The sequence below is a fragment of the Pongo pygmaeus genome, chromosome 23 (assembly GCF_028885625.2).
Source record: "Pongo pygmaeus isolate AG05252 chromosome 23, NHGRI_mPonPyg2-v2.0_pri, whole genome shotgun sequence".
Classification (NCBI taxonomy): Eukaryota; Metazoa; Chordata; class Mammalia; order Primates; family Hominidae; genus Pongo; species Pongo pygmaeus.
In genome coordinates, this window is record NC_085931.1 from 16,353,223 (window position 1) to 16,379,922 (window position 26,700).

Consider the following 26,700-nt stretch of genomic DNA (forward strand, 5'->3'; position numbering starts at 1 on the left):
TGATGTCATATAAACATTAAAGTAGTTTTTTCCAATTCTGTGAAGAAAGTCGTTGGTAGCTTGATGGGGATGGCATTGAATGTATAAATTACCTTGAGCAGTATGGCCATTTTCACGATATTGATTCTTCCTACCCATGAGAATGGAATTTTCTTCCATTTGTTTTTATCCTCTTTTATTTCATTGAACAGTGGTTTGTAGTTCTCCTTGAAAAGGTCCTTCACATCCCTTGTAAGTTGGATTCCTAGGCATTTTATTCTATTTGAAGCAATTGTGAATGGGAGTTCACTCATGATTTGGCTCTCTGTTTGTCTGTTATTGGTGTATGAGAATGCTTGTGATTTTTGCACATTGATTTTGTATCCTGAGACTTTGCTGAAGTTGCTTATCAGATTAAGGAGATTTTGGGCTGAGATCGTGGGTTTTCTAGATATACAATTATGTCCTCTGCAAACAGGGACAATTTGACTTCCTCTTTTCCTAATTGAATACCCTTTATTTCCTTCTCCTGCCTAATTGCTCTGGCCAGAATTTCCAACACTATGTTGAATAGGAGTGGTGAGAGAGGGCATCCCTGTCTTGTGCCAGTTTTCAAAGGGAATGCTTCCAGCTTTTGCCCATTCAGTATGATATTGGCTGTGGGTTTGTCATAGATAGCTCTTATTATATTGAGATATGTCCCATCAATACCTAACTTATTGAGAATTTTAGCATGAAGTGCTGTTGAATTTTGTCAAAGGCTTTTTCTGCATCTATTGAAATAGCCATGTGGTTTTTGTCTTTGGTTCTGTTTTTATGCTGTATTACATTTATTGATTTGAGTATATTGAACCATCCTTGCATACCAGGAATGAAGCCTACTTGATCATGGTGGATAAGCTTTTTGATGTGCTTCTGGATTTGGTTTGCCAGTATTTTATTGAGGATTTTTGCATCAATGTTCATCAAGGATATTAGTCTAGACTTCTCTTTTTTTGTTGTGTCTCTGCCCGGCTTTGGTATCAGGATGATGCTGGCCTCATAAAATGAATTAGGGAGGATTCCCTCTTTTTCTATTGATTGGAATAATTTCAGAAGGAAGGGTACCAGTTCCTCCTTGTACCTCTGGTATATTTCGGCTCTGAATCCATCTGGTCCTGGACTTTTTTTGGTTGGTAAGCTATTGATTATTGCCACAATTACAAAGCCTGTTATTTGTCTGTTCAGAGATACAACTTCTTCCTGGTTTAGACTTGGCAGAGGTTATTTGTTGAGGAATTTATCCATTTTTTCTAGATTTTCTAGTTTATTTGCATAGAGCTGTTTGTAGTATTCTCTGATGGTAGTTTGTATTTCTGTGGGATTGGTGGTGATATAACCGTTATCATTTTTTATTGCATCTATTTGATTCTTCTCTGTTTTCTTCTTTTTTAGTCTTGCTAGCGGTCTATCAATTTTGTTGATCCTTTCAGAAAACCAGCTCCTGGATTCATTAATTTTTTGAAGGGTTTTTTGTGTCTCTATTTCCTTCAGTTCTGTTCTGATTTTAGTTATTTTTTGCCTTCTGCTAGCTTTTCAATGTGTTTGCTGTTGCTTTTCTAGTTCTTTTAATTGTGACGTTAGGGTGTCAATTTTGGATCTTTCCTGCTTTTTCTTGTAGTCATTTAGTGCTATAAATTTCCCTATACATACCGCTTTGAATGTGCCCCAGAGATTCTGTTATGTTGTATATGTATTTTTTTTAAAGCAGAGTCTTGCTCTGAAGCCCCGGCTTGAGTACAGTGCCTCGATCTCAGTTCACTGCATCCTCCATCTCCCAGGTTCAAGTGAATCTCCTGCCTCAGCCTCCTGCTTAGCTGGGATTACAGGTGCCTGCTACAACACCCAGCTAATTTTTGTATCTTTAGTAGAGATGAGGTTTCACCATGTTGGCCAGGCTTGTCTCAAACTCCTGACCTCAAGTGATCCACCTGCCTCAGCCTCCCAAAGTGCTGGGATTACAGTTGTGAGCCACCGTGCCCTGCCTCTTTCTTGTATTTGATGATGATAATCTGTTATTGACAGGCACCTGGACTGTTTCTTGTATTTTATAATGAAAATCTGTTATTGACAGTAAGAGGATTGTGGCTCAGGTTAAAAACAGTGTGTTAGAAAAGCAGCAGCAAAATTTTGGTTCTCGAAACATTTGATGTCTTATTCCTTTATTTGAAGATGGGTTTTGCTAAAAAAGGCCAGCCATTTTGAAACTTTGATTTTATTGTCATGTTTTCATTTTGAAATTCATCTTGTTGTCTGTACGAATTGGCAGCCGTATGTGGGAAATTTCAGTTTTGCATATTTTCAGATTATTTTCATTTTTATATCAGAGATTTTGAACAGATTCTATTCAAATGTATTCATTTATTTATTCAACAAAATTTAGTGTAGGTTATGTTGCAAGCACTTAGTGAACTTCATGCTGTACGTGCCTCAGATACTTTTGTGAATGTAATGGCAACATCAAAAACTTTTCCCTTATACACCTTATAAACCTTTAATTTCAAGACATGTTGATGAGTGGGCATCTGCTATAACATACTTTCATAGACATTTAATTAACCTTTATTTGGGTATACCTTATATTAAAACTGATTTTTAAATACTGGAAAATATTTAACACATCTTCATCTTGACTTTTTCCTTAACATATGTAGATCAAGGGAGTCACTGAGAATCAATTTTAGGGATAGTTATAAAAATCTTAACTTTGCAACTAAAACTTTGTCCTCAATGTTATAACTGGAAAAATAATTTACATTTCAAAGGCTTTAATCTTTGCATTTCTTTGAAAAGGAACCTTGACCGAGATTCTTTAAAAATTCTTGCTCTGTCCTAGAGTAGAGACTGATCGACTCATGGATATCGTCCTCTAATGGATCTGTACCACCTCAGTTCTCTGATTGTCGCCCTCCTGTGGTGAAAATTAAAGCTTATTTTCATTTCATGTCTAGGATATAGTATGTTCTTGTTGAGAAAAAATGATGTTTCTTGAGAAATAAGTGCCTTCAGTATCACTGTGTGTCACTTAATAAATATGACTAATATCTACTTTCGCCAATTGCTGCAATTTGATTCTTAAACAGCTATCTTTAAATTATACTTTTTCTATGGTTAAAGTAATTATAATAGACATTAATTATTTTTACATACTTTTCTTATGTGGACAGCCATTTTTAGAACTAAAACATTCAGATGTTTATATTAGAAGTACAATTATTATTTATTATTATTAATGTCAGTAGCCAAATGTAATCAACTCTCTTCCTTTTACTTCCTTTTTTGAATCAAAATGTTACACTTCTACAAGCAAGAGCAACAACTCTACATCTGTATCACTGCAGTGCCTAGAAGATACAACAGGACAATTTACAAATCCAAATTTCCAGGAAGTCTTTGCACACACCTCTAGTACAAAAGATGCTTCAGAGACTAGAGGGTCAGAGGGCAAAGAGAGGAAATATTCAACTCCCAGTTCAGGTCAAAAGGGAAGAAAGCCTGGTGTTGAAAGAAATCCAAGAATGACTGTGTCTGCAACTCGCTCCTTTCTGTAAAGTTTTCATGGCGTTTTACTTAAAATATTTGCTCTTATGATGGTCAATAATATTAATAGTTATGCTTTGTAAGAGAATTTATTCTTTACTTATAATTAATGGATCATTCTAAGTTATTATATGTTTAGTTGCTAAAGTAAGATGATGTGAAAGATTAGTTGCCTCTTAAATGTTTCTGAGATCTTTGCTTTATTTTTATATTATGATCTGTGTTTCCAAAGTTGAGCTGTCATTTTATTGTTTATTCAAATGTAGAATAAAGCTTAAGTTTGGGGAGAAAAATAAAAGTTAGAGTTTTCCTTTCAGCTCTATAGAACAGTCATTTATTTCTATAAATATTCTTTATGTAGCTTTCCTAGTTCCGTATTTAAAAAGATAAATATGGAGATCTACACAGGTCTCAGTAAATAATAATTCCTGATTAATAATTCATTTATTATAAAGCTTGAAGTTTAAAGTAGAATTTTGCTCAGCCTACATATCTTTTATGGTCAGGCTGCTAGAATTATGTAATGCCCAGTTAAATTTCAATTTCAGATAAACAGGGAATAATATTTTAGTATAAGCATGTCCCAAATATTGCATGGGATATACTTACACTGAGAAGAGTATTGTTTATCTGAAATTTAAAGTTAACTGGGCATGATATATTTTCTGTGGCAAACTGTTTTATAGAGAACAGGGTAAGTCAGCTAAATTTTAGAATATTTAACCCTAACCTGGTGTTCTAAGTCTTTCCTTTTTGAAATTATTATTATTATTTGGAGTCAGTGTCGTGTTTCATCACCCAGGCTGGAGTGCAGAGGCACAATCACAATGCCCTGTAGCCTTGAGCTTCTGTTCTCAAGTGATTCTGGCACCTCGGCCTTTGCCCCCCAAGTAGCTAGTACCACAGGTACGTGGGCCCAGCTAATTTTTTTTTTTTCTCATACAGACAGGGTCTCAGGCTGGTCTGGAACTCCTGGGCTCAAGCAATCCTCCCACCTCTGCCTTCACTTCCCAAATAGCTGAGACCACAGGCACACGCCACCACCATACCCAGCTTATTTATTTTATCAGGTTGGTGCAAGAGTAATTGGGGTTTTGCCATTGAAAGTAATGCCATTGAAAGTAATGCACCACGCTAATAATTTTTTGTGGGTACAGTGTCTTGCGCTGTTGTCTAGGCTGGTTTCCAACACCTGGGATCCAGTGACCCTCCTGCCTTGGCCTCTAAAAGTTCTGGGATTACAGATGGGAGTCACTGCACCAAGTTACTTTGTATAATTTTTAACATAAACATAAATATTTTGAGAAATAGAAATGTTAAAATCATTGGAGGAAAATATATTGTAAAGTATACAATAGAAAAAAATCAAACAAAATACAACTAATACAACAAAAATTAACAAAATTTTCAGAGAAACAAAACAAAACCTTGTTTTACAATCTTCAGAATTCAATCCCATTATATCAAACATATAAAGAAACATATTCAAAGAAAAAGGCAATCAATAGCGACTGACCTCGAGATGACCAAGATGTTGCAATTAGTGTGGATTTTTAAAGTAGTTATTGTAATTCTTATGAAAATGAAAACCCCAAAAACCCTTAAAATAAATGGATAGGAAATCACAGCAGAACAGAAGAAACTACAATAATAACAAAGGCTCAAGTGGAAATTCTAGAAGTGAGAAAGATTTCAAAATTAAAAAATAATAATCAATTGTGTTCAGGAGCAGCTTGGAGGTGGTAAAGAGTCAATGAACCTTAAAATACAATTGAAATGATTCAATCTGAAAAATGTGAGCAGTCATAGGTTGGGTTGAGGGAGCTTTTCCTTTGGTTAGTGCTTTTAGGTAATCTTGGTTTTGATAAGATTACTAGAGTGATCCGTCAGGGGCTTGCTAAGCCAGAGTTTATCTTGGTTTCAGTAGTGCTTTATACAAAACTCATATCATTTTGTAGAAGATGGAAGAAGAGTGGACCAGATGACAATATTTAGATGCAGTCATTCTTAACCTCCGTTGCTCTCCCAGTGGTCTAGCTGGGGTTTGCATAAAGTTGAATGGGAGGAATAGTGAAGGCGCCCCCACCTACCCTCTCCCCTGGTCCACTTGTCCTCCTTCACTAGTGGATAAAGTCCACGGGAACAGGCAAGTTATTTTAAATCTGTAACTTCTGTTGTCAAGATCTGCAATGAGTTCTGCTCGCTGCACTGGGGACAGGAACCAAAGGAACATAGGGGTGAACGAGTTAACATGGAGTCCAGTAACACCCGTTGCCTACGTGCAGAATGTTTGTGACAGGAAAGCCAGTCAGCAGGCAGATGGTCTCAGATACCAAGCTAGTGTTGGCAAGCAAGTTTCAGTCTCTTGAAGGCGGTTTTCCTCATTGTGTGGTTTGCATCGCTTGCTTCAGAATGACTGGAGTACTTGTTAAAATGCAAATTTTGAGCCCAATCCTAGACCTCCTAAGCTTACATCTCTACGGATGGGTCTCAGTAGTCGATATTGGAAACGTTCAGGTCCCTAGGAGATGCTTATGCATATAGATTTGAACTGTTGTGTTTAAGGGTTAGGGAGCTGAGAGAAGCAAGGAATAGAACAAGCCCCTGTGTGGGAAGGCTCCATAAACTTGGCACTGTTAGCATTCTGGGCAGAACAGGATTCTGCCACATGCTTTGCAGCATCCCTAGCCTCTACCCTCTAACACCGTATTCCAGTTGTGAAAACCAAAAATGTCCCCTGGGAGGCAAAATAGTCACGAGTTGGGAACCGGAACCTCTGCTTTGTGGGATCAGAATGGTTACTTTGTTCCCAATCCAAGGATCAGAACACACGATGAGAGAATGTCCAGCTATTGGAACTGGAGTGCCAAGTTGAAGCTAGACCTACAACAAAAGCTTCAAAAGCTCCTTTATAGGGCTGATCCCATGCCTCAGCTACCTAGCTTGTACAGATGCCATGTAACTCTAGATTTGCTGACAGAAGGAATTTAAAGGCTAGGACTAGATAGGGTCTTTCAGGTTAGGCCAGCACACAACGTGGACTTTTGACATCATCCAGATGCTTGAACCAACCTCAGTCCTGAGGCAGAATTTCCCGTGGCATCTGATACACAGCCTGGATTTGGAGCTCTCACTGGGATTAGATGCCATGGGAATATTGTGTTTAGGAACTCTGAAACAGACAGGCTTCAACAAAGCAGACCTAAGCAACATGTAGCGTCTGAACTTCTTTATCAGCTTCCATTCCAGCCCACGAGGACAAAAGCATCACATACATATCCACTCTGGCAAACCTGTCCTCAGTAGGGAGTTTTCCCAGTACTACTCTCGCCTCTCTTCTGAGCCTACCTGCTTCTTTGTAATGTTTCCACTTTCTGTCCCACTCTCTAATAGATGATTTGTCCTCACTGCCCAGCCCCCTAGTTCTGATATTTGGATTGTCTGTGACCTGGGTAGTACTTAGGAGGTAGAATCAAAGCCTTGTTGATTGGAATGGGAGTTTCTAACTTCCTATTAAAGGCACTGATTAAGCATCTGTTGTATAAAGTAAAGTAAGATTATGATCCAGTAAGAAAGATTCCACAAGTAGCGCAGGAAGAATTGGTTTCTAGTACACTTCATGTTTCAGGACAGGAAATCCAGAAAATAATTCTTTGGTACGTTAAGTGTGTACCGTAAGTTTCATTTCCATATGAGAAACGGTAGTTAGCTCAAAAGTACATCCATGAATGATCCTGATTAAACTTGCTTAATCCTAGTTAAACTAGCTACTAGCTAAACAACAATTTCACAACAACTCAAGAACTCTGTAAAAGCATTTCCTCTGAATATTTTATTCAGAAAAAAACACAAAAAGATAAGGCAGAAACAAAAATCCCAGTCATTTGCAGTATCTGTCGGTTTCAACTTCACTCTCCTGTTAAAACAAAGAAAAATAGTAAAATTAATCTATGTAAAACATGCCATATATATTCAACTGCTAATAAATATAAAAGCTTTAAAAATGTGTGCTCAGTTTTGGTTACTGTATTACCACAACACTTATATTAAAATATGTATACTTTTAAATTTGGTTTCTATAAAAAATGGATTCTAATCTTATAAAAGTTTTTTCCTAATATTTAATAAATGTTGTCTAAGGGCTTTTTCAATACAAATAGCAATTTTAATTATTCCAGAATTTAAGGGTGCTCTAAATTTCCATTTAACAGGGTGAGAATGCTGTATTATTACAAGTGATAAAAGTTACAGGACATAGAGGGTTATTCTGTTTTAGAGTCCACATCCTGATTATATTTTATAACCTCTTCTTGATTTCTTACAACTAGATACATATTCATTTGCAAAGCTGGAAAAAAATTCTTAACATTATTTACTGACTTTAGGTATGAATTCTACCAGCTAGTTAACAGGAAATATGTAATTAAGCATTGCCTTTATCAAGTAATGTAAAAAAAGAGTAAGAGTAAATTTGCAACATAGGACTTGAATGAGCGGCTGGTGATTATCATAATCTGGCACTTAACTGATTTATACTTGTACACTCACAGCTAAACGTCTGTTTTTCTATGTTGTAAATCTAGGACATTACTTATCTACATAGGAAGAGTAATAAATATTAATAATGTGCTATGATAAACATCCTGCACTCTTCCAAATCTTACAATAAAACTGCTTCTATTTCACTTGTTTAGCTTTTATACTTAGTTTTTTAGTTGATCTTTGCTTATTTTAAGGATCCTGAACTACTCTAACAGAATCCACATACTTTTTATATTAGTCAAACTGCTTCTTTCTAACTCTGGTTCTAATAGTTATAAAAAGATAATGATAAATTTATGAAGTAGATACAGTCAAACTTGAATTTCTTTAAGTATATACTTAGAATCGGTTATAATTTTTAGATATTCTTTCTTGGCAGTATTTTCCCAAACTCATGATGTCCTCTCTAGGTAATATTGCCACACTCATAAATTAGAAATAAAGACAAAAATGTGAAAACTACAGTAATTTAAGAGAATATAGGTTTTCTACATGCCATTTCTATTGGCTACTGAAAATAGTGGAAATAAGTAAATAAATAGCTACCTGTCCAGAAGCATCTCATGCAAAAATCCATCTTTCTGAGCCTTTTTAGGAATTTTACTGTCTTCTTTACGTATTTTAACTTTGTGGTCTTGGAAGCTCTGAAATTTCTTTCTGCAAAGAAAATGTCTTCATTGAAAAATACCTGAAACTCTGATTATACATATTTACTATTAAATTTATAAATACTGTTAATTTCTTTTTCACTTATTAAAAAAGTCTAATTATAGGCCAGGCACAGTGGGTCACGCCTGCAATCCCAGCACTTTGGCAGGTCAAGGCAGGCAGATCACTCGAGGTCAGGAGTTCGAGAACAGCCTGGCCAACATGGTGAAACACTGTCTCCACTAAAAATACAAAAATTAGCCGAGCATAGTGGCGTGCGCCTGTAGTCCCAGCTACTCAGGAGGCTGAAAAAGGAGAATCACATGAACCTGGGAGGTGGAGGTTACGATGAGCTGAGATCGTGGCACTGCACTCCAGTCTGGGGGACAGAGCGAGACTCCATCTTGAGGGAGAAAAAAAAGTCTAATTGTATTTTTTTTAATGAGCTGGAGATTTTGAACAACAAAGATGACCTTCGTGACCTCTCAAGAGGAGGGCCACTCATTGACTGGGTAGCACAAGCCCCTACTTCTATTAGGGCATGCTGGCTGGAGTCCCCTCTGTCCTGGCCATAGCACAGCCTTTGACTGGCATCACGCCCATTCTATGAATGAATAGAGAGATTGACTAACGCGAGTGACTAGCTTTGGGAGCTGGTAGGATGATTAGGAAAACTGAACCCTCAATAAAAGAAAAGCATTTAGCTCAGTGCTCTGTCCTAGAGGCTACATTATGTTGCCTCTTCTTGTCCATCAGTTTTCATTTTTTCAGACAGGGTCTTGCTCTGTCACCCAGGCTGGAATGCGGTGATGATCAGAGCTTACTGCAGCCTTGAACTCCTGGGCTCAAACAATCGTCCTGTCTCAGCCTCCCGAGTAGCTGGGCCTACAGGCATGCACCACCATACCCAGCTAGTTAGGTAATTTATTTTGAAAGCACTTTGAGAAGCACTTCACTGTCAAATCTGTAGGTCTAAAAGGAAATGCATACATACACATAATTGATTTCACATTGTTTTACATCTCCTTTGTCTTCTTCTGGAATGTCATCTTTTTTCTTGGTTTCTCTTTCAGCGCAGGATCTAATCTAGATATTGGAAAAGAGAATCCAATGGGTTATATGTTTATCTTCCACCTTCCCCACTTTACATATCACATAAGAACATTCGAGATGATTACTTATGCAGAAGAAAAAATTAACTGAGCAACTATATTCAGAAAAAGACAGGTTCTGGCTATGTGTTTTTACTTCATATATATAATCTATATGAGTAAGTGCTATCACATGCTTCCTTCTCAGCCCTTGTGTCAGAAACACTACAGACAAAATTGTTTCAGAAACATTTTATACATCAGATGCTGCTAGGCAATAAAGCAATCATTAATTTAACTTTGTCGTCCAAGTGAATACACTAGGATCAAATTATCCCTAGTAGACAAGTGTCATTTGATCAGATTGAAAGATCAATAGCTCTTTTACATTGCACAGACTATTACCAAACTATTAAAACTTTTAACATTACACAACTTGTTTTTAATTAATTGGAACCCACCTCTTTTAGTAGCTTCTTATATCCTCCTAAGTTGGATAGATGTTTACTATCACATGTCATAAGTTAATTAATCTGCATTCAACAATTAGGATCACCCACAGAAGAGGCAATGGGCAATGGTAAGGATTCATGTCTCCTAAGGGACCTCTGTGGTCAGAGTCCAGTTCCAGGGCTGCTTAGAAAGTGATGACAAAAAACGTGATTGTGCCACTGAGTTCTTTGTGACAGTTTTGATTAGAGGGGTCCCAGACCTCAAAACATTCCCTGCTAGGGCCTGTAACACAATGCTACCTTTAGTAAGAGGATCTGTGTTCTGGTAGACGAGGCAAGGTCCTAAAGGTGAAGGGCTGACAGAGATTAATTAGGGCAGCCTGCAATTAAATGGTATGAAAAGAGTGCTAAATAATCACTGTTCAGAGCTTCCAAGTACTTGACTAACCAAAGAGACCCAGAAAACTTTGTATTTCATCCGAAAATTGCTTTAAATAGTGAAAAATGCAATCTTTGTGTATCTTTGTGTCTTTGCATAAGTGCAAAGCACTGCACATATATTTGCAATTGTTGCATTCAATAACACTTTTGTGATGATATCCAGATGAAAAAAATTTAAACATGATACAATAAAATATAAATAAATTAAATTAAATGTAAGTCACCAACCCATCTGCATTTCCTCAATGACCTGTTTCCTGAGAAGCAATGTGCTATGAAATACTGAGAGTGGCCTCTGGAGTCAACTGAGTCTGGGTACACATCCTGTCTTACCACACCTTGAAATCACTGTGATTTCCATGAACTGACTGACAAAAACCACGAGGATGTAAGGAGGGTCAGAGGCTGTCTTCCTGTCTGTAAGGCTGAGCTCACATCCACCTCACAGGAGCATTATGGAAATTCAAGTCTACAACGCATGTGCCGGATGCATGCAATGAAAAAATATAGCATTTCACTTCTCTAACTGTAAGAAAATATCTACATTTTATATTGAAATTGTTTGAGCTTTAGATTTGAAATTAACTGAAATCAAGACTATTCTAAAAAGAAAATCAAACATATGACTGGAAATCTAACATGAAGCTCGTACAGAGAATTGAGAGATGGTTTTAAATTACACTGGCAGTAGAGAAAAATGTAACGTAAATTTTTATGCTCTAATTATAAGAATGAAGGGCATTTTAGAAAAGACATTTGCCCCCTCTCTTAGAGCCTTCCACTCTGGCCCCCACAATGCCAGCAAATCTGGGTCACACTGGATGCAACGTGTGATTCCCAACAGAGACAAACAAAGCAAGGTTCACGATGCTCAGTACTGCGTTGGAATGCCAAGACACAGAAAAACCACGTGTCAAGAAGTGGGGAGTTATTCCTTAGACACATCCTGGTATATGTTTATGATTAAAGATCAGTGCCTTGCTCAGTACTGGGATGGAATGCCAAGACACAGAAAAGCCATGTGTCAAGAAGGGGGAGTTATTGTTTAGACACATCCTGGAACATGTTTGTCATTAAGGATCAGTGGCTTTTGTGAGTCTAAGAAATTAAGCCTTAAATGTTTTCATCAAATTCCAGTTAACTACCTGATTTATCTAGGTTATATTAACAGTATTATTTAGAATTTCACCTTGATATGAAGATGTCTGTTTAACTTTTACAATGATGTAAAACAAACAGTAGGATTAGGGAGGGCACAGGCCACTGGTGGAATGGATAACGTGTCTGACTACGGATGAGGGAATTTAGCCTGTAATAAGGAACTTTTATTTCCAGCTTAGTGAGGCAAACACATTTTAAAAATAAAATAAAAATCATGTTTTATGTGATTCATGTTTCTCCTAATGCAAAGAAGACGGGTACTATTAATAAAAATATTTTTCAAATGTAAGGGCTAAGGCCCCAGAAGTTCTGCTATGATTTTTTATGTTTCATAGAGTGATTATCATCACAGAAGCTCAAGCATTACATAAATACAAATGCGTATACCCCGACCTGGTAATTCTGCTTCTGGAAATTTATCTTCAGGTCCACCCGCACATCTACAAATTGATGCATATTCAATGTTATGTACTGCAGCACTGTTTATAAGAGCAAAAGAATGGAAACAGCCTAAATTTCCATCTATAAAAGACTACATAAATTAAGGTACATCCCTAAAATGGAATATTATGTGGCTGTTAAAAGAGAGAAAGAGAAGAAAAGCAAGAAAAAGAGAAAATTTTGTGCATTCAAACTAATAGTAGAAAACTCTCCAAGATAAAATTTTAAGGAAAAAAAAAGTCAAAAGTTGAGAAGACTAGAGAGGAGGCTGCCTTTAGTGTAAAAAGTTGAAAATTATAAATGTATTCATATGTTTATAAAGAAGTTTTAGGAGGCCATAAAAAAAACAAAGGGAAAGAGGAACAGGAGCTGGGACACAGGTGAGTAAGATGCATGGCAGGCATATGTCTTCATCTTCATATGCTTTTATTTAAAAATGTTGGATCACATGTACATGTTATCTATTTTAAAAATTAGATTTTAAAATACAAGCAAGAAAACAAGAAAATGAAAGCTTAAAAAGAGCATGTGGAACTACCAGAAAAAGATAGTAATCCTTGGAGATAATGGCAAGGTAGCTCCTAGATGCATTGATTTCTTTACCACATTGTATAAACAAACCATCAATTATGGGATTTATAATTAAAAATGAGTCTATTTGAAACAACACATTATAAAAAGCTATTAACTAAATCTTTAAAGTGACAGTAAATGATGATTTAACATTTTAAAGAGATACAGTCACATTGCATGTATGAATGCAGTCATCCGTATAAAATGTCATCATTACCTTGATCATTTCTTCTTCTCCTGCTGTTTTACTTTTTGCTTCTATGTCTCCTGCTTCATTGCATCTAATAAAGCAGCTGTCTGAGGCCAATAAAACCATTTTCCCCTAAGTGAAACAAAATAACAGAATAGCCATGAGGATACTTCTTGTAGAAGAAACATTAAGTGTTTAGACTGAATCAATTTTTCCTCCCTGATTTAAAAATCACAGAAAAGAACTTAAGAGAAGAACGTGAAAAATATAATACAAGAACATATAGAAAAGGAAACCAAAATCACCTTTCATTTTACTATTCAAAGATTACTACAATAAATATTTGTAGTGTATCTTCCTAGTAGGACTAAATTCTAATTAGATGAGGTAGGATTGCTTCCTTTCTAAAAGATCTACTGAAGATAAAACTGTTTAGTTCTGTTTGAAAAATTAACTTTAAAGACAAGAACATAATTATGAATGCATACTTTATTCAAATATTAGCATTTTAAGTAAAATTTATTTTCTTCAGAATTAGAAAACATGAAAAGGTATATACAATGCCTTTGGTGTTTTGAATTTTAGAATTGATGTCTGAGGGAGTTTTGTGTGTGAAAATAAATATTCATATACATTTTTAGTTGTTTAATGTTTGATTTATTACACTGCTTTCTATTAAACAAAACTTTAAAAACTGATTTTCTTGTGTATCTAAATCTGGGTTATAAATTTGGTTAGCTTATCTCCCATAACAAATAAAATGTTTATTTATAACGTGTATTTGGTTGATTCTTTTGGAAAACTTGGAATACCATAACATTTAGACAAAATATTTATAAATACAATGATTATAAAATATGTTAACCTTATATCACATCCAGTTAAAAACGTGCTGATAACATGGATTTAATATCTTAGTCAAGTCACAAGGGCTGGGTTTTCTTTCATCTGGATGGCTGGTGGTTCACATCGCGTGGTGGTCATAAGAAATACTATGAAGATCTCACATATCCTTTACTCGCTTTGTCTCAATGATGACATCTTGCATAAGTATCATACACTGTTAGAATCAGGAAACTGACATTGATATAATCCATGAAGCTTATTCAGATTTCACCAGTTTTACATGTACTTGTTTGCATGTATGTGCACAGATTCATGCCACTACCAGCACAGTCAGAATTAGGTTTTTAAAATACAAAATAGCAACATACAGCCAGGCATGGGGGTGTATGCCTGTAATCCCAGCTACTCGGGGAGCTGGGAAAGAGAATCACGTGAGCCCAGGAGTTCTAGGTTATAGTGAGCTATGATCATGCCACTGCACTCTAGCCTGAGTGACAGAGCAAGGTCCTGTCTCAAAAAAAGACCAAAACAGAACAAAAGACAACATGTAAGATACAAATTGATATATGGAGAACGGTCTCTCTCATGATAGACCCCAGCCATATATTCATACCTGCTTTCCAGAGGCAATGCCTATCATAATATTTCTTAAAAATACCTCTACAGGAAGACTTTCTAGCATAGTAATCTTTTTTTTTTTTTTTTTGAGACGGAGTCTCACTGTTTCACCCAGGCTGGAGTGCAGAGACGCGATCTTGGCTTATTGCGACCTCTGCCTCCCGGGTTCAAACCATTCTCTGCCTCAGCTTCCCGAGTAGCTGCCACCATGCCCGAATAATTTTTTTTTTGTATTTTCAGTAGAGACGGGGTTTTACCATATTGGCCAGGCTGGTCTTGAACTCCTGAGCTCGTGATCCACCCGCCTCTACTTCCCAAAGTGCTGGGATTACAGTTGTGAGCCACGGCGTCCGGCCAGTAATCTTAACTATGATTTTAGATTGAAAGCAAAACGAGCACAATCTGTGTCTATGTATACTAATTTCCAATTTGCCAATAGAAATGTTAGACTCTAGCAAAAATTATTTTAACAGTTGTTATAAAAGTTTATATCTTAATGTTAAAAAATATCTTCAAACCTACTCCTAAATTGTACTTTAACTAGAGTGGAAATGAGTCAATCATCAACTGGATATGACATATTAAGGAATTCTTGTTAATGTTACCAGGTCTGATAATGACATAGAATAACGTATAAAAATAAAGAACAAAACATGTGATGAGAGAAATACATACCACGTTAAGAAATGTACATTTATGTACTTATGGGTAAAATGACATAATATCTGTGATTTTACTTAAAATTTTCTAGGAATTAATGTGTGTGTGGGTGAATAAGTAAATGAAACGAGATTGGCAAAATATTGATAATTAATGCTGGGGCCTGGGCACATGGGGACTCATTATATTCTTCTATGTATGGATTAGTTTGGATATTTCCATAATGAAAAGGTTTTAAAGATTCAGTTAATTCCACTGCACAAAATTTTCTTTTAACTAAACATTTCATGCTTTTCATAATCAATTTTAAAATACATAAAATTTTACCTAAAATGAAGTTGGACCCTTATCTAACACCAAATACAAAAAGTAACTTCAAATAGACCAAAGACCTAAATGTAAGAGCTAAAGTTAGAAAACTTTTAGAAGAAAATGGGAAAAGCTGCACGACAATGAATTTGGCAATGATTTGTTATATAGAACATCAAAGGCACAGGCAACAAAAGAAAACATAGACAAACTGGACTTCATCAGAATTAAAAACTTTTGTGCATCAAGAACCACTGTCAACAGAGTAAAAGGCAACCCAGAGAATGGAGAAAATATTTGTAAACTACACACATTATAAGGAATTAATATCCAGACTATATAGAGAACTCCAAAAAGACAAACACCACAATTCAAAACTGGGCAAAGAATATACACGGACATTGCTTCAAAGATGATATACAAATGGCCAATAAGCACTCGAAAAGATGCTCAACATCACTAGTCACTAGGGAAATATAAATCAAAACCATAATACAATACCACTTCACAACCATTATAATGCTATTATCAAAACAAACAAAAAACAAAAAACAGAAACCAAGAAAACCAGAAAAACAAATGTTGGGCAGGATGTGGAGAAACTGAAACCCTGTGCAATGCTGGTAGGAAGGTAAAATGGTGCATTCATTTAAATGCCACTGAAGTATACACGTAAAAATAGAAAAACTGGCAAATTCCATATTCTGTGTATTTTGCCTCCACACACACACAAAACCAATGGAGAAAAAGAAAATTAATCAAAATTAAAATTTCAGCTAAAGACGAGTAGAAAGCAATACAACTAATGACAATTTAGAAGATGGAGTTATAGCTACAATTGTTTTCAGTAAAAGAAATAATGCTTTATTCAGAATCATTATGAACAGTGTTATGATTAGCAAGTCTTTCTTATAAATGTAATAGTTAATAATTTTAAATTAGTTTTATTTTGTATGTTCTATGCCACGTTCACCAAGTACACTTATTATTAAATAAAATCATTTAAATATAATATCTCATTAATGTTTTGCAAATGAAGAAGAAATTTCTGGCAGACAAGCTCCTCAAAATTTTCACACTCTGTCCAAGTAGGGAAATGATACAATAACATTACTTATAATATTGTCAACAGAAAAAGAAATTACTTTGAGCAGATGCCAGTATTTTTTCTCAATGAGATTTCAAAGAACAAGAAAGCTAAACACAGTATCATCAAGAATTAAATGTGAGCATTCTGCCTACTTTCGGCAAGTGGCCTACATTCAAACTGTGGAGGTATGCTTATATGTTTAACGACTAAAGTAACATAACATAATACTTAACAGTGCCACTCGGGGGTTTTAGCTGTGAAAAAGCAGTGGATCCTAAGAACAGTGGGCACTGAAGTTGCCTGTCTCTACGTCAGGTTACAGCTCAAGCTGTGTATATGCTGCAGACGCCCAAGCTGAATTTAAGAGAATCCGCTCTAAAACATTACTTGCTATTTAGACAAATGCTTAAAGTTATTTCCTTTTAAACCTTAGGCAGATGGTGAAATATTCCCGCTGTGTTGTCTCACAATGCATAATAAAGCTTTTCACATATTTTCACATAGTTTAGAATGTTTACATATGTCTGGCATGCCTGTAATCCAGCATTTTGAGAGGTGGAAGCAGGAGAATCACTTAAGCCCAGGAGTTCAAAGTCAGCCTAGGTAACAAAAGGAGACCCCCATCTTTACAAAAAAATAAGAAATTAGCTGGGTATGGTGATAGAAGACTGTGGTCCCAGCTACTCGGGAGTCTGAGATGAGAGGATTGCTTGAGCCTACGAGGTCGAGCGTGCACTGTCATGATCATGTCACTGCACTCCAGCCTGAGCAACAAAGCAAGAGCCTGTCTCAAAAAAAAAAAAAAAAAAAAAAAAAAAAGGCCTGATGCACCAGTGTCATGGCTGATAAGATACTACCAGGGCACCCTCATTCTAGCATCAAGGCTGTGTGACAGCTCACCTCACCTTCTGACTAACCCAGTGCTTCTGTGCTAAGGGCCCCTTTAAATCTCTGCCTTCATTATTTGCTTGGCACAAAGGAATGATATATTTTAGATTTGGAAATGGAATTTTCTTCCCCAATCTTACTGTAGTCTAAGTACCCTTCACAGACCTTCTATTAACCCATAGCTTACTTGGCTTTAGTTCCTGGGTAAATCAAATCTGTGTTTTGCAAACTACGATGTTGTAAGTTCAATTGCTTCTGAATCTAGCAGAGCTCAGTGAAACTCTTTGCTTACAGACATGCTCATTTTTATTAATGTCACACATGGTATTCTCCATGTGTAAGACAGAATTTCTTTCTTCCTATTTACCAATCCCTTCAGATCCTTGTGAGGAACGAACAGAACAGCTTTAAAAAATTAAAAGTTTTTTTTCTTTCCCTTCACAAATAGACACATGCTTACTTACACGGCAAATTTAGAAAATCTACAATGCAAAAGAAGGTGGAAGGGCAAAGAGAAAAAGACACAGAAGGACTTCCTCTTCCAGCCGAGATGGACTTGCCCTCCCACGATGACCAATGAGAAAACTGAAACTGGATAGAATATTTGAGAAAACTGTTTTCGGGGATTGGAACACAGGCAGAACAGGACTGTGATATTTGAGAACAGGAAAACACAGGAAGCAAATCTCACACAAACTTCTGTTTTCTGCCGAATGGCAGTTTCTTGACCACACAGAGAGAGGTAGAGACCTCCAAAAACGAGGCAATGTCACTGTCACTAAGCTGAGAGTCTTGCAGTGCTAACATGTTTGGAGTTTATCGAATAAGGTACAGGAGAAGAGGCAACTACATACAGGTGAGGCCTCAAAAGTGTATGCAAAAGTTCTCTGCAGGTCTGGGGTCAAGGGCTGGGGGTAGTGCATACAGCAAGCAGGCTCCACAAGGCCTCTGCAGAGTGGCTGGCACTTCTGAGGGCTGACTGGAGATGCCAGAGATCACACAAATTTGGGACATAGCACAGTCGCAAGAATTTACCAAGTATACCTAGAACATGTGGCTGAGGCCCATGAGGATGAGACTTTCCTAGAGTAAGAGTCACTGTCTAAGTCTACAGGCAAAAACCTAATAAATAAGCACAAACTAAAAAAGGCCCAGGCTTGACAGGTGAAAAAGGGTGGTCAAATAATTTAACTAGGCATCAAGACATTTAACAGAAATAAAGGTTAAAATGTTATGAAAATGAAAGACTGAATTTATAAGGAAGACTTAACAATCCTAAATGTGTACACATGACAGCTTCAAAATACTTTAAGCAAAAACTGCTCAAGTAGACAGATCTAGAATTACAGCTGGAGGTTTTAACATAACTCTCAATACATTGTAGGATGAGTAAAAAATCAGTAAGGACACAGAAGATGTGCATAGTCACAAGCTCCACCAGTTGATCTAAGTGACATCTAAAGAACACTGAACCACCGGGCGCCACGGCTCACGTCCATAATCCCAGCACTTTGGGAGGCCGAGGCGGGCGGATCGCCTGAGGTCAGGAGTTTGAGACCAGCTTGGCCAACGTGGTGAAACCCCGCCTCTATTAAAAATATTAAAAAAAATTAGCCAGGCGTGGTGGCAGGTGCCTGTAATTCCAGCTCCTCTGGAGGCTGAAGCAGGAGAATCACTTGAAACTGGGAGGCGAAGGCTACAGTGAGCCGAGATCCTGCCACTGCACTCCAGCCTGCTGGGCAACAGAGCGCGACTTCATCTCCAAAAAAAAACAAAAAAACAAAAAAAGGCCTGAACCAACATCTGCAGAATACACATTCTTTTCAAGTGTACATGGAAATTCACTAAGAAAGTATGTTCTCCAACTATACTATAAATGAATTAGAAATCAGCAAAAATAACATACCTATAATATCTCTATGTAGTAGAAATTAAAAGCAATACACTTTTAAATAACTCAAGTGTCCATGAAAAGAAAAATCACAAGGAAAACTACATGATATTTTGAATGGAATGAAAATGAAAGCAAAATGTGTTGACTATAACTAAAACTAAAGTGGAATGAAGAGATCTAACTTCCTTCTTAAGAAGCAATAAAACAAGAGCAAAGTAAACTGAAAATAGTTAAAGGAAGGAAAAAAAAGACTGAAAATAAATGAAATAGAAAATGAAAAAAAGAGAAAATAAGTAATACTGAAAGAGGCTTGTCCAACCTGAGGGCTGCATGTGGCCCAGGCCAGCTTTGAATGCAGCCTAACACAAATTCATAAACTTTCTTGAAACATTATGAGATTTTTTTCTTTTTCTTTTTTTTTGCTTATCAGCTTATCGTTAATGTATTCTATGTGTGGCTTAAGACAGTTCTTCTCCTTCCATTGTGGTCCAGGGAAGCTAAATGTTTGAATACCCCTGTACTAAAAGATCATCAATGATCTAAAATAAGTGATCTTATAAAGAATTGATAAACCTCCAGTTACACTGAGTGATCCAGGAAAAAATAGAAAAAACACAAATTACCAATATGAAGAGACTGCAATACAGATTAGATTGTACAGGCATTAAAAGGATATTAAAGGAATATTCTGAACAATTTTATGTCAATAAATCCAACAACGTGGATTAAAGGAAATTTTCCTAAAAGACACAAATTACCAAAACTGACAACAGAAAAATCTGAAAATATCTCTTAAAAAACCTTAATTCTCCCACAAAGAACTGAAACCAAACCAAACAGAACCCTCTAGGTTCAGATGACTTCACTGGTAAATCCTATCAAACATGTAAAGAAGAAATCATACCCATCTTACACAGCTATTTCCAGAAACAGGGAAGGAGACAGCACTTCCCATCTAATTTTATGACACCCAATATCACCTTGACACCAAAATCAAATAAAGACATTACAAGAAAAGGATACAAAAGTCCAATATCTCCCATCAACACCAATATAGAAATCTTAAAAAAAAAAAAAAAAAAACCTAGAAATGAAATCTAGCAATATCCCAAGGGACAACGCACCACAACCAAGTGGGGTTTATCTCAGGCATGTAAAGTTAGTTTAAAAGTTGAAAATGAAACCAATGTAATTCATAGGCAGAATGAAGAAAGTTGTATAATCGTCTCAACAGATACAGAAAGAGGCATTTGACAGCATTAAACATCGTTATGATAAAAACTCCCAAGAAACAATGTTTAAAAGGGATGTCCTCATCTTGATAAAGGTTTTCTCTGTAGATCCTACAGACATCATACCATATGGTGGACTACTGAAAGCTTTCTGCCTAAACCTGGAAACAATGCAATTATGCCCATTCTCGCGACTTCTGTTCAACACTATGGAAGTCCTGGACAGAATAATAAACCAATAAAAAGCACGACAAGACATAAGGAATAGAAAGAAGAAGTAAAACGATAGTCACAGGAAACAATTGCAAATTTCTTAGTTTTCTATATAAACAAACCACTAGAAGTAATAAGTGAAACAGACTTATGAAACTACAAAATCACTATAAAAAAATCAATTGTAGATCTACGTACTAACAGCAAAAAACTGGAAAATCAAATTCAAAACTTCTATTGACAGTAGTGTAAAATTATAAAATACTTAAGAATAAATTTTTAAACAGGCATGCAAGACCGCTACATTGAAAATTATGAAATATTGAGGCCCAATATTAAGATGTTGATTCTCCCTCAAATGATCTGGACTCAATACAATTCTCTGAGAAAATCCAACAGACTTCACTGTAGAAATTAATAAACTAATAGTAAGTACAAAGTTGGAGGTCTCACACTACCTGATCTCAAGACTTCATGAAATTATAGCAATCAAGAGAACTATACCAACAGAAATACAGACAATCGATAGAACAGAGTTCAGAAATAGACCAATACATAGAAAGTTAATTGATTTTTTATGAAGATACGAAACTAGATTAATGGAAAAAGGAAACACAAATGGTGCTGGCATAAATGGTTATCAAGATGTTAAAAAAAAAAGTAAATCTTGAAACCAAACTCACACCATGCCAAAAATTAATTTGAGATTAATGACAGATTTAATGTGAAAACTAAAACTATGATTCCTCTAAAAGACAATGTACGATATTTTCCTGACTTTGGGGTAAGCAAAGATCTCTTAGATCAGAGATAAGGCAGTAACCATAAAGGAAAAAAAAAATAAACTAAGCTTTATAAAAATTAAAAGCTTCTGACCATCCTAGCTAACATGGTGAAACCCCGTCGCTATTAAATACACAAAAAATTAGCTGGGCGTGGTGGCAGGTGCCTGTAGTCCCAGCTACTTGGGAGGCTGAGGCAGGAGAATGGCGTGAACCTGGGAGGTGGAGCTTGCAGTGAACCGAGATCGCGCCACTGGCCTCCAGCCTGGGCGACAGAGCGAGATTCCATCTAAAAAAAAAAAAAAAAAAAAAGCTGTCCATCCGAAAACCACCATTAAGAAACTGAAAAGGTAAAACTCAGACTGGGAGAAAAGACTGATAACACCATCGACTCTTGGCAAGGATGTAACTGGAACACTAATTCATTCTTGGTGGGAGGGTAAAATGGCACAACCACTTTAGAAAATTTTTGGCAGTTTCTTACTTAGTTAAACATTCACCTATCCTTTGACACAGCAATTCCACATCTACATATCTACCCTAGATATTTATCCTAATTTTAGTATTGTTGATTTGCCATTTCAAAAGCAATGATTCTTCCAGAACATTAGCTTTATACCATTCCATATTTTATATATTTTTTAAGCTACCATAATTTATGAAGATTCAAAATGCAACTTGCCAAGTTTTAAAAGAGAAAAAAAAAGTATGGAAACAACTAAATGGAAAATAGGCTGGTTAAGTGTGTTTTTGTCAGTTTATTTCTAGTATCATTTACAGGCTACTCTGACATTGTATTTAAAATTTTCATTCATTTCAGAGTTCACAAAATAATGATTTTTCCTGTGAAGATACTTCGTTTAAGAGACAACTGATTTCTATAACTAAAATGTATACATGTTCAAAGAAAAGAACTTGTAAAATATATTTGGTTGAATAACATTTACATTAAACCTTTAAAATTATGTATCAGAATCTCTGGCTACTAAGCAGTCTAATGGTGCCTACTAAGTCAGAGAGTTGTAATTCTTCTCTCCTGTGCTCTGTTCTGACAATGAAGTAAAGGCATCAGTAGCATCTACTGTGCTAAAGAATAAATGGAATTTACAACTGTAGGTAATATTTAAGCACTTTAAGACAAATATGAATACATCATAAATTTCTAACTAGGAAAATATTTTCAACGAGATCTCAAGAAATGTTAACTTTTTTCAGAATACAGCACTGAAAACTCACTCACCAACATCATCAAGCTGGGTTTCTTCATATTCTTCTCTTTTTCTCTTCTTACCTTTGCTCTTTTTCTTCTTACTACAGGACATAATTTATATAGATGAGTTTAGGTATATTGATTTGTGTGATAAATAATTATCGTAAGATTGAGACTTGGAAGTCTTTTAAGCTGTTTCATTTATAAATTATTTATTTGGGAAGACTTACATGGCTATGCCCTCTTAAATACAGTACTGAGAATTTGCTTCAGGCTTTGTACATATTATGTTAAAGTTCAAAGCAGATTGTAGAGCCACACTGCCAGATTTTAAATCCTGATTCTGTCACTTCTTAGCTCTGCGATTTTTGGAAAAGGTACTGAATCTCTCTGTGGGTCAGTTTCCCCACTTAAAAGATTAAGATAATAACTTAACTCTCAAGGCTATTGTGAGAATTAAGAGGTAATATGCATCTTCACACATTGCTGGAGGAAATTTAAAATGGTGCAGCTTCTACAGGAAACAGTTTGTGGTTCCTCAAAAAGTTAAAGAGTTACCATATGACCCAGCAATTTTACTCCTAAGTATGTATACCCAAGGGAAATGAAAACATACACACACAAAAATATTACGTAAGAATATTCACATTAGCATTAGTCACAACAGTCAAAAAGGGGAAACAACCTAAATGTTCATCAACTGATGAATGGATGAACAAAATGATACATCCATACAATGGAATACTACACAGCCATAAAAAGGAACAAGTGTCACAACAATGATGGACCTCAAGAACGTTATAAGTGAAAAAAGCCATACACAAAAGGTCACATGTTGCATGATTTCTTAGGAAATATTCAGAATAGGCAATTTCACAAAGATAGCAGACTAGTGGTTGCCAAGGACTAGGAGAGGGAGAGGATGGGATGTGACTGCTTTAATGGGTAGGAAGAGATTTCCTTCTGAGATGACGAAAATGCTGAGCAACTAGACAGTGCTGAACCTCTTGAATATATACTAAAATCCACTGACTGTACAAAAGGGTGAATTTTATAATTATGAATTACATCGCAATAAAAAAATAAAAAAACAAGAGCGATTTGAAAAAAGTTAATGTGCAAAGTGCCTACAACAATTTCTTGGCACATTGAAAGTGCTACATAAGCATTAATTATGATCATTACGATAATCTTAAGACACTCTTGTCTGCATTTTCATCATAAAGTTTTCAGAAAATAACTCACCACTCCTCACAGGAAATTCACAGAGTAAAAATCTCACATTCATTCAGGATATACCTGCGACTTATTCTGGCATCTTCGTGAGCCCAGACTCCTCAAGAGGGTTCTCAAGGGTAGTAGCTTCAGCTCACTCCTTGATACTTTCTTTCCATCTCACCTAACAATATCAAAACCTCTGTTTATCACGGAGACCAGGAGGAAATGCTCAATATTTCTATGTACAGAAAACCTCGGGCAAATCTGCCAGATAAAAAAGAAGCGGTGATATGAGTTCACAGGTATTTTTCTCCTAAAGAGCTAATAAATTACCACTACGACCTCCTCCTGACATTTGGCTCAATTTATTTACTGCATATATGTTCTCTCATTTAATCCTCACAGTCTTCTAAAGGTATAAAAAATGGTCTGAAAGTATAAATGTGTAAACGGAGGTTCAAAGATATTTGATCTCTTAATGAGTACATGGAAGTTCAGACATATTAACCAATTTGCCAAAAATTACAAAATTAGCAAATGACAGAGTGTAGTTTCGAGCCCACATCACAATCAAAGCCCATATACACCTCAACCACTGTGTGATTCATCCTGGTTTCACTCTACATATTAGCTTAGAAAAAATTAATCAATAATTTTTCCAGGAAGAGACAATGGAGAAAAGAATAATCCCTAACAAAGGAAGTTAGTATCATGAACTACGAGATCAGACTAACGCAGACCACCAGGCAGAGGCCTGGAGAGATGCCTCGGGGGACCCAAACTCGTGGGTACGGGGCCAAGGGTCACCCGCCCTTCTATCCTGTTTCCAGGGTCGTACGCGCGGGAGGCTGCTCCTCTCTGCACAGGCTCGGGAAACCGCGGTCCGGCCTCCGTCCTGCCTGGACAGTGGCCAGGGCGAAGCCTGTGAGGCCACAAAACCGTGTCTCTGCGCCACGACTTCTACCGGATTCGCGGGGGTGGAGTGCATCCGAAAAGAACTGAGGAGGCTCCCGCCGGAGCTGCAGGGCCCACCTCTTCGCCTTGGTTCCCTTGAGCACAAGCTTGGTAGACTTCACGTAAGAGTACTCTGCCATGGCTCCGGGGACTCCTGCGCTGAGAGGCTGAAGCCGGCTCAGGACGAGTATATGACCCAGAGCAGCACGAGGGCGGGGAGGAACAGAAGTGCAGGCGAAGTAAACACTCCCTGACAGTGTACGTCTGTCCAGAACCCACATTCGTCTTGATTCAAAACCTGAATGGCTGAGATTTCCACATCCGCGTTTCTGCCGGAGAGCTACGGCGGCCGCAGAGGGCCGAAAGGTGTCCGCACACAGCTGCTCCCTGGCTCTCTCTCGAGGAGCCCCTGAGGATTGGCGCCTCCCCGAGGGGAGGAAAGCCCGCCGGAGGCGCTGGTGCTGGCTGTGGCGGGGCTGCCGGGCGCGCTGTGGAACCGCCTCCCGCTAGAGCTGCAGGCTGGCTACAGTCCCTGCGGGGGCAGGAAGCGGCTCAGGCTGCCCTCGCTGGCCTGTGGCGGTGCGGCTGGAAGCGCGGGCCACTGGTGCGCGGGTCACTCGGGGCTGTGCCTCGCGCGAATGTTTGTGCAGGAAACAAACAGGAAATACCCTAAAATAGAATGAAGCGCCATGTTGAGGGCCCCGGACGTCGCGAGTGCTGTGGGAATGTGGGCTGAGGTGGAGAGTTATGGTGGCGCGTGTTACAGGTTCAGGGGTCAGGAAGAAGCCTAATCGTGGAGGTGGCATCTGAGGAGGGTCTTGAACGCTGGGCAGGCTTTTGCCCGATACAGATGGAGGAAGCTAGTTCTGCCTGATGGAGGAGACAGGGCAGAGGCGTGGAGGGAGCCGTGCAGCGCTGGTGTGAGGAGCCGCGAGCAGGCCAGGCCTGTAAAGCAGAGTGATAGGAACCAGGATAGATAAGGCAAGTCGGGGTCCTGTGGTCGCTGAAGAATTTGAATGAAATCAGTAAACAGGTGAGAGGGATCCATCGCAAGAGCATGGGATGTAACGAGGAGTAGTCCACAGTGATTCCTCTGCACAGGTGGGTATTATTCATCGTGTATGTGACACCAAAACGGTGGTTATTATTGATAGCATATGTGACACCAAAACCACCCCACTCAAGCTGTGGCTCTTTACCTAAAGTAGAAAACAGAGACCAGTTGGGTTCCAAGCATCCACGAAGATCTTTTTTTTTTTTTTATTTTTTATTTTTTTTTATTTTTTTTTCTTTTATTATTATTATTATTATTATTATACTTTAGGTTTTATGGTACATGTGCGCAATGTGCAAGTAAGTTACATATGTATACATGTGCCATGCTGGTGCGCTGCACCCACCAACTTGTCATCTAGCATTAGGTATATCTCCCAATGCTATCCCTCCCCCCTCCCCCCACCCCACAACAGTCCCGAGTGTGATGTTCCCCTTCCTGTGTCCATGTGTTCTCATTGTTCAATTCCCACCTATGAGTGATAATATGCGGTGTTTGGTTTTTTGTTCTTGCGATAGTTTACTGAGAATGATGATTTCCAATTTCATCCATGTCCCTACAAAGGACGTGAACTCATCATTTTTTATGGCTGCATAGTATTCCATGGTGTATATGTGCCACATTTTCTTCATCCA

At 37.3% G+C, this 26,700-nt stretch overlaps 1 protein-coding gene across 5 annotated transcripts; it reads right to left on the bottom strand.

The window, feature by feature from the left end:
* Window positions 1–7,305: 7,305 nt before the first annotated feature.
* Window positions 7,306–25,260, bottom strand: LOC129008623 (protein FRG1-like). 5 transcript variants are annotated; one of them, XM_063662686.1, is made up of 7 exons: window positions 25,090–25,260; window positions 24,139–24,321; window positions 22,870–22,940; window positions 13,125–13,229; window positions 9,743–9,834; window positions 8,647–8,757; window positions 7,308–7,474 (listed from the first exon to the last, which is right to left on the bottom strand). In XM_063662686.1, the coding sequence occupies exons 3-7, from the start codon at window positions 22,894–22,896 to the stop codon at window positions 7,333–7,335; spliced, it is 477 nt and encodes a 158-aa protein (XP_063518756.1). In that variant the 5' UTR covers window positions 22,897–22,940; window positions 24,139–24,321; window positions 25,090–25,260; the 3' UTR covers window positions 7,308–7,332. The 5 variants fall into 5 exon arrangements, with proteins under 5 accessions (XP_063518755.1, XP_063518756.1, XP_063518758.1 ...); XM_063662685.1 differs by lacking the exon at window positions 25,090–25,260 and having other exon boundaries at window positions 7,306–7,474; window positions 24,085–24,168; XM_063662688.1 differs by lacking the exon at window positions 24,139–24,321.
* Between the last annotated feature and the right edge of the window lie 1,440 nt (window positions 25,261–26,700).

Coding starts and splice junctions, on each gene's coding strand:
- LOC129008623 (XM_063662685.1), bottom strand. CDS start 24,127: ATGAATGTGAGATTTTTACTCTGTGAATTTCCTGTGAGGAGTG. Junction 9,835..13,124: donor GAGAAGAAGAAATGATCAAG/GTAATGATGACA, acceptor TCCAATATCTAG/ATTAGATCCTGCGCTGAAAG. Junction 8,758..9,742: donor CAATGTGAAATCAATTATGT/GTATGTATGCAT, acceptor TTTTCTTTGCAG/AAAGAAATTTCAGAGCTTCC.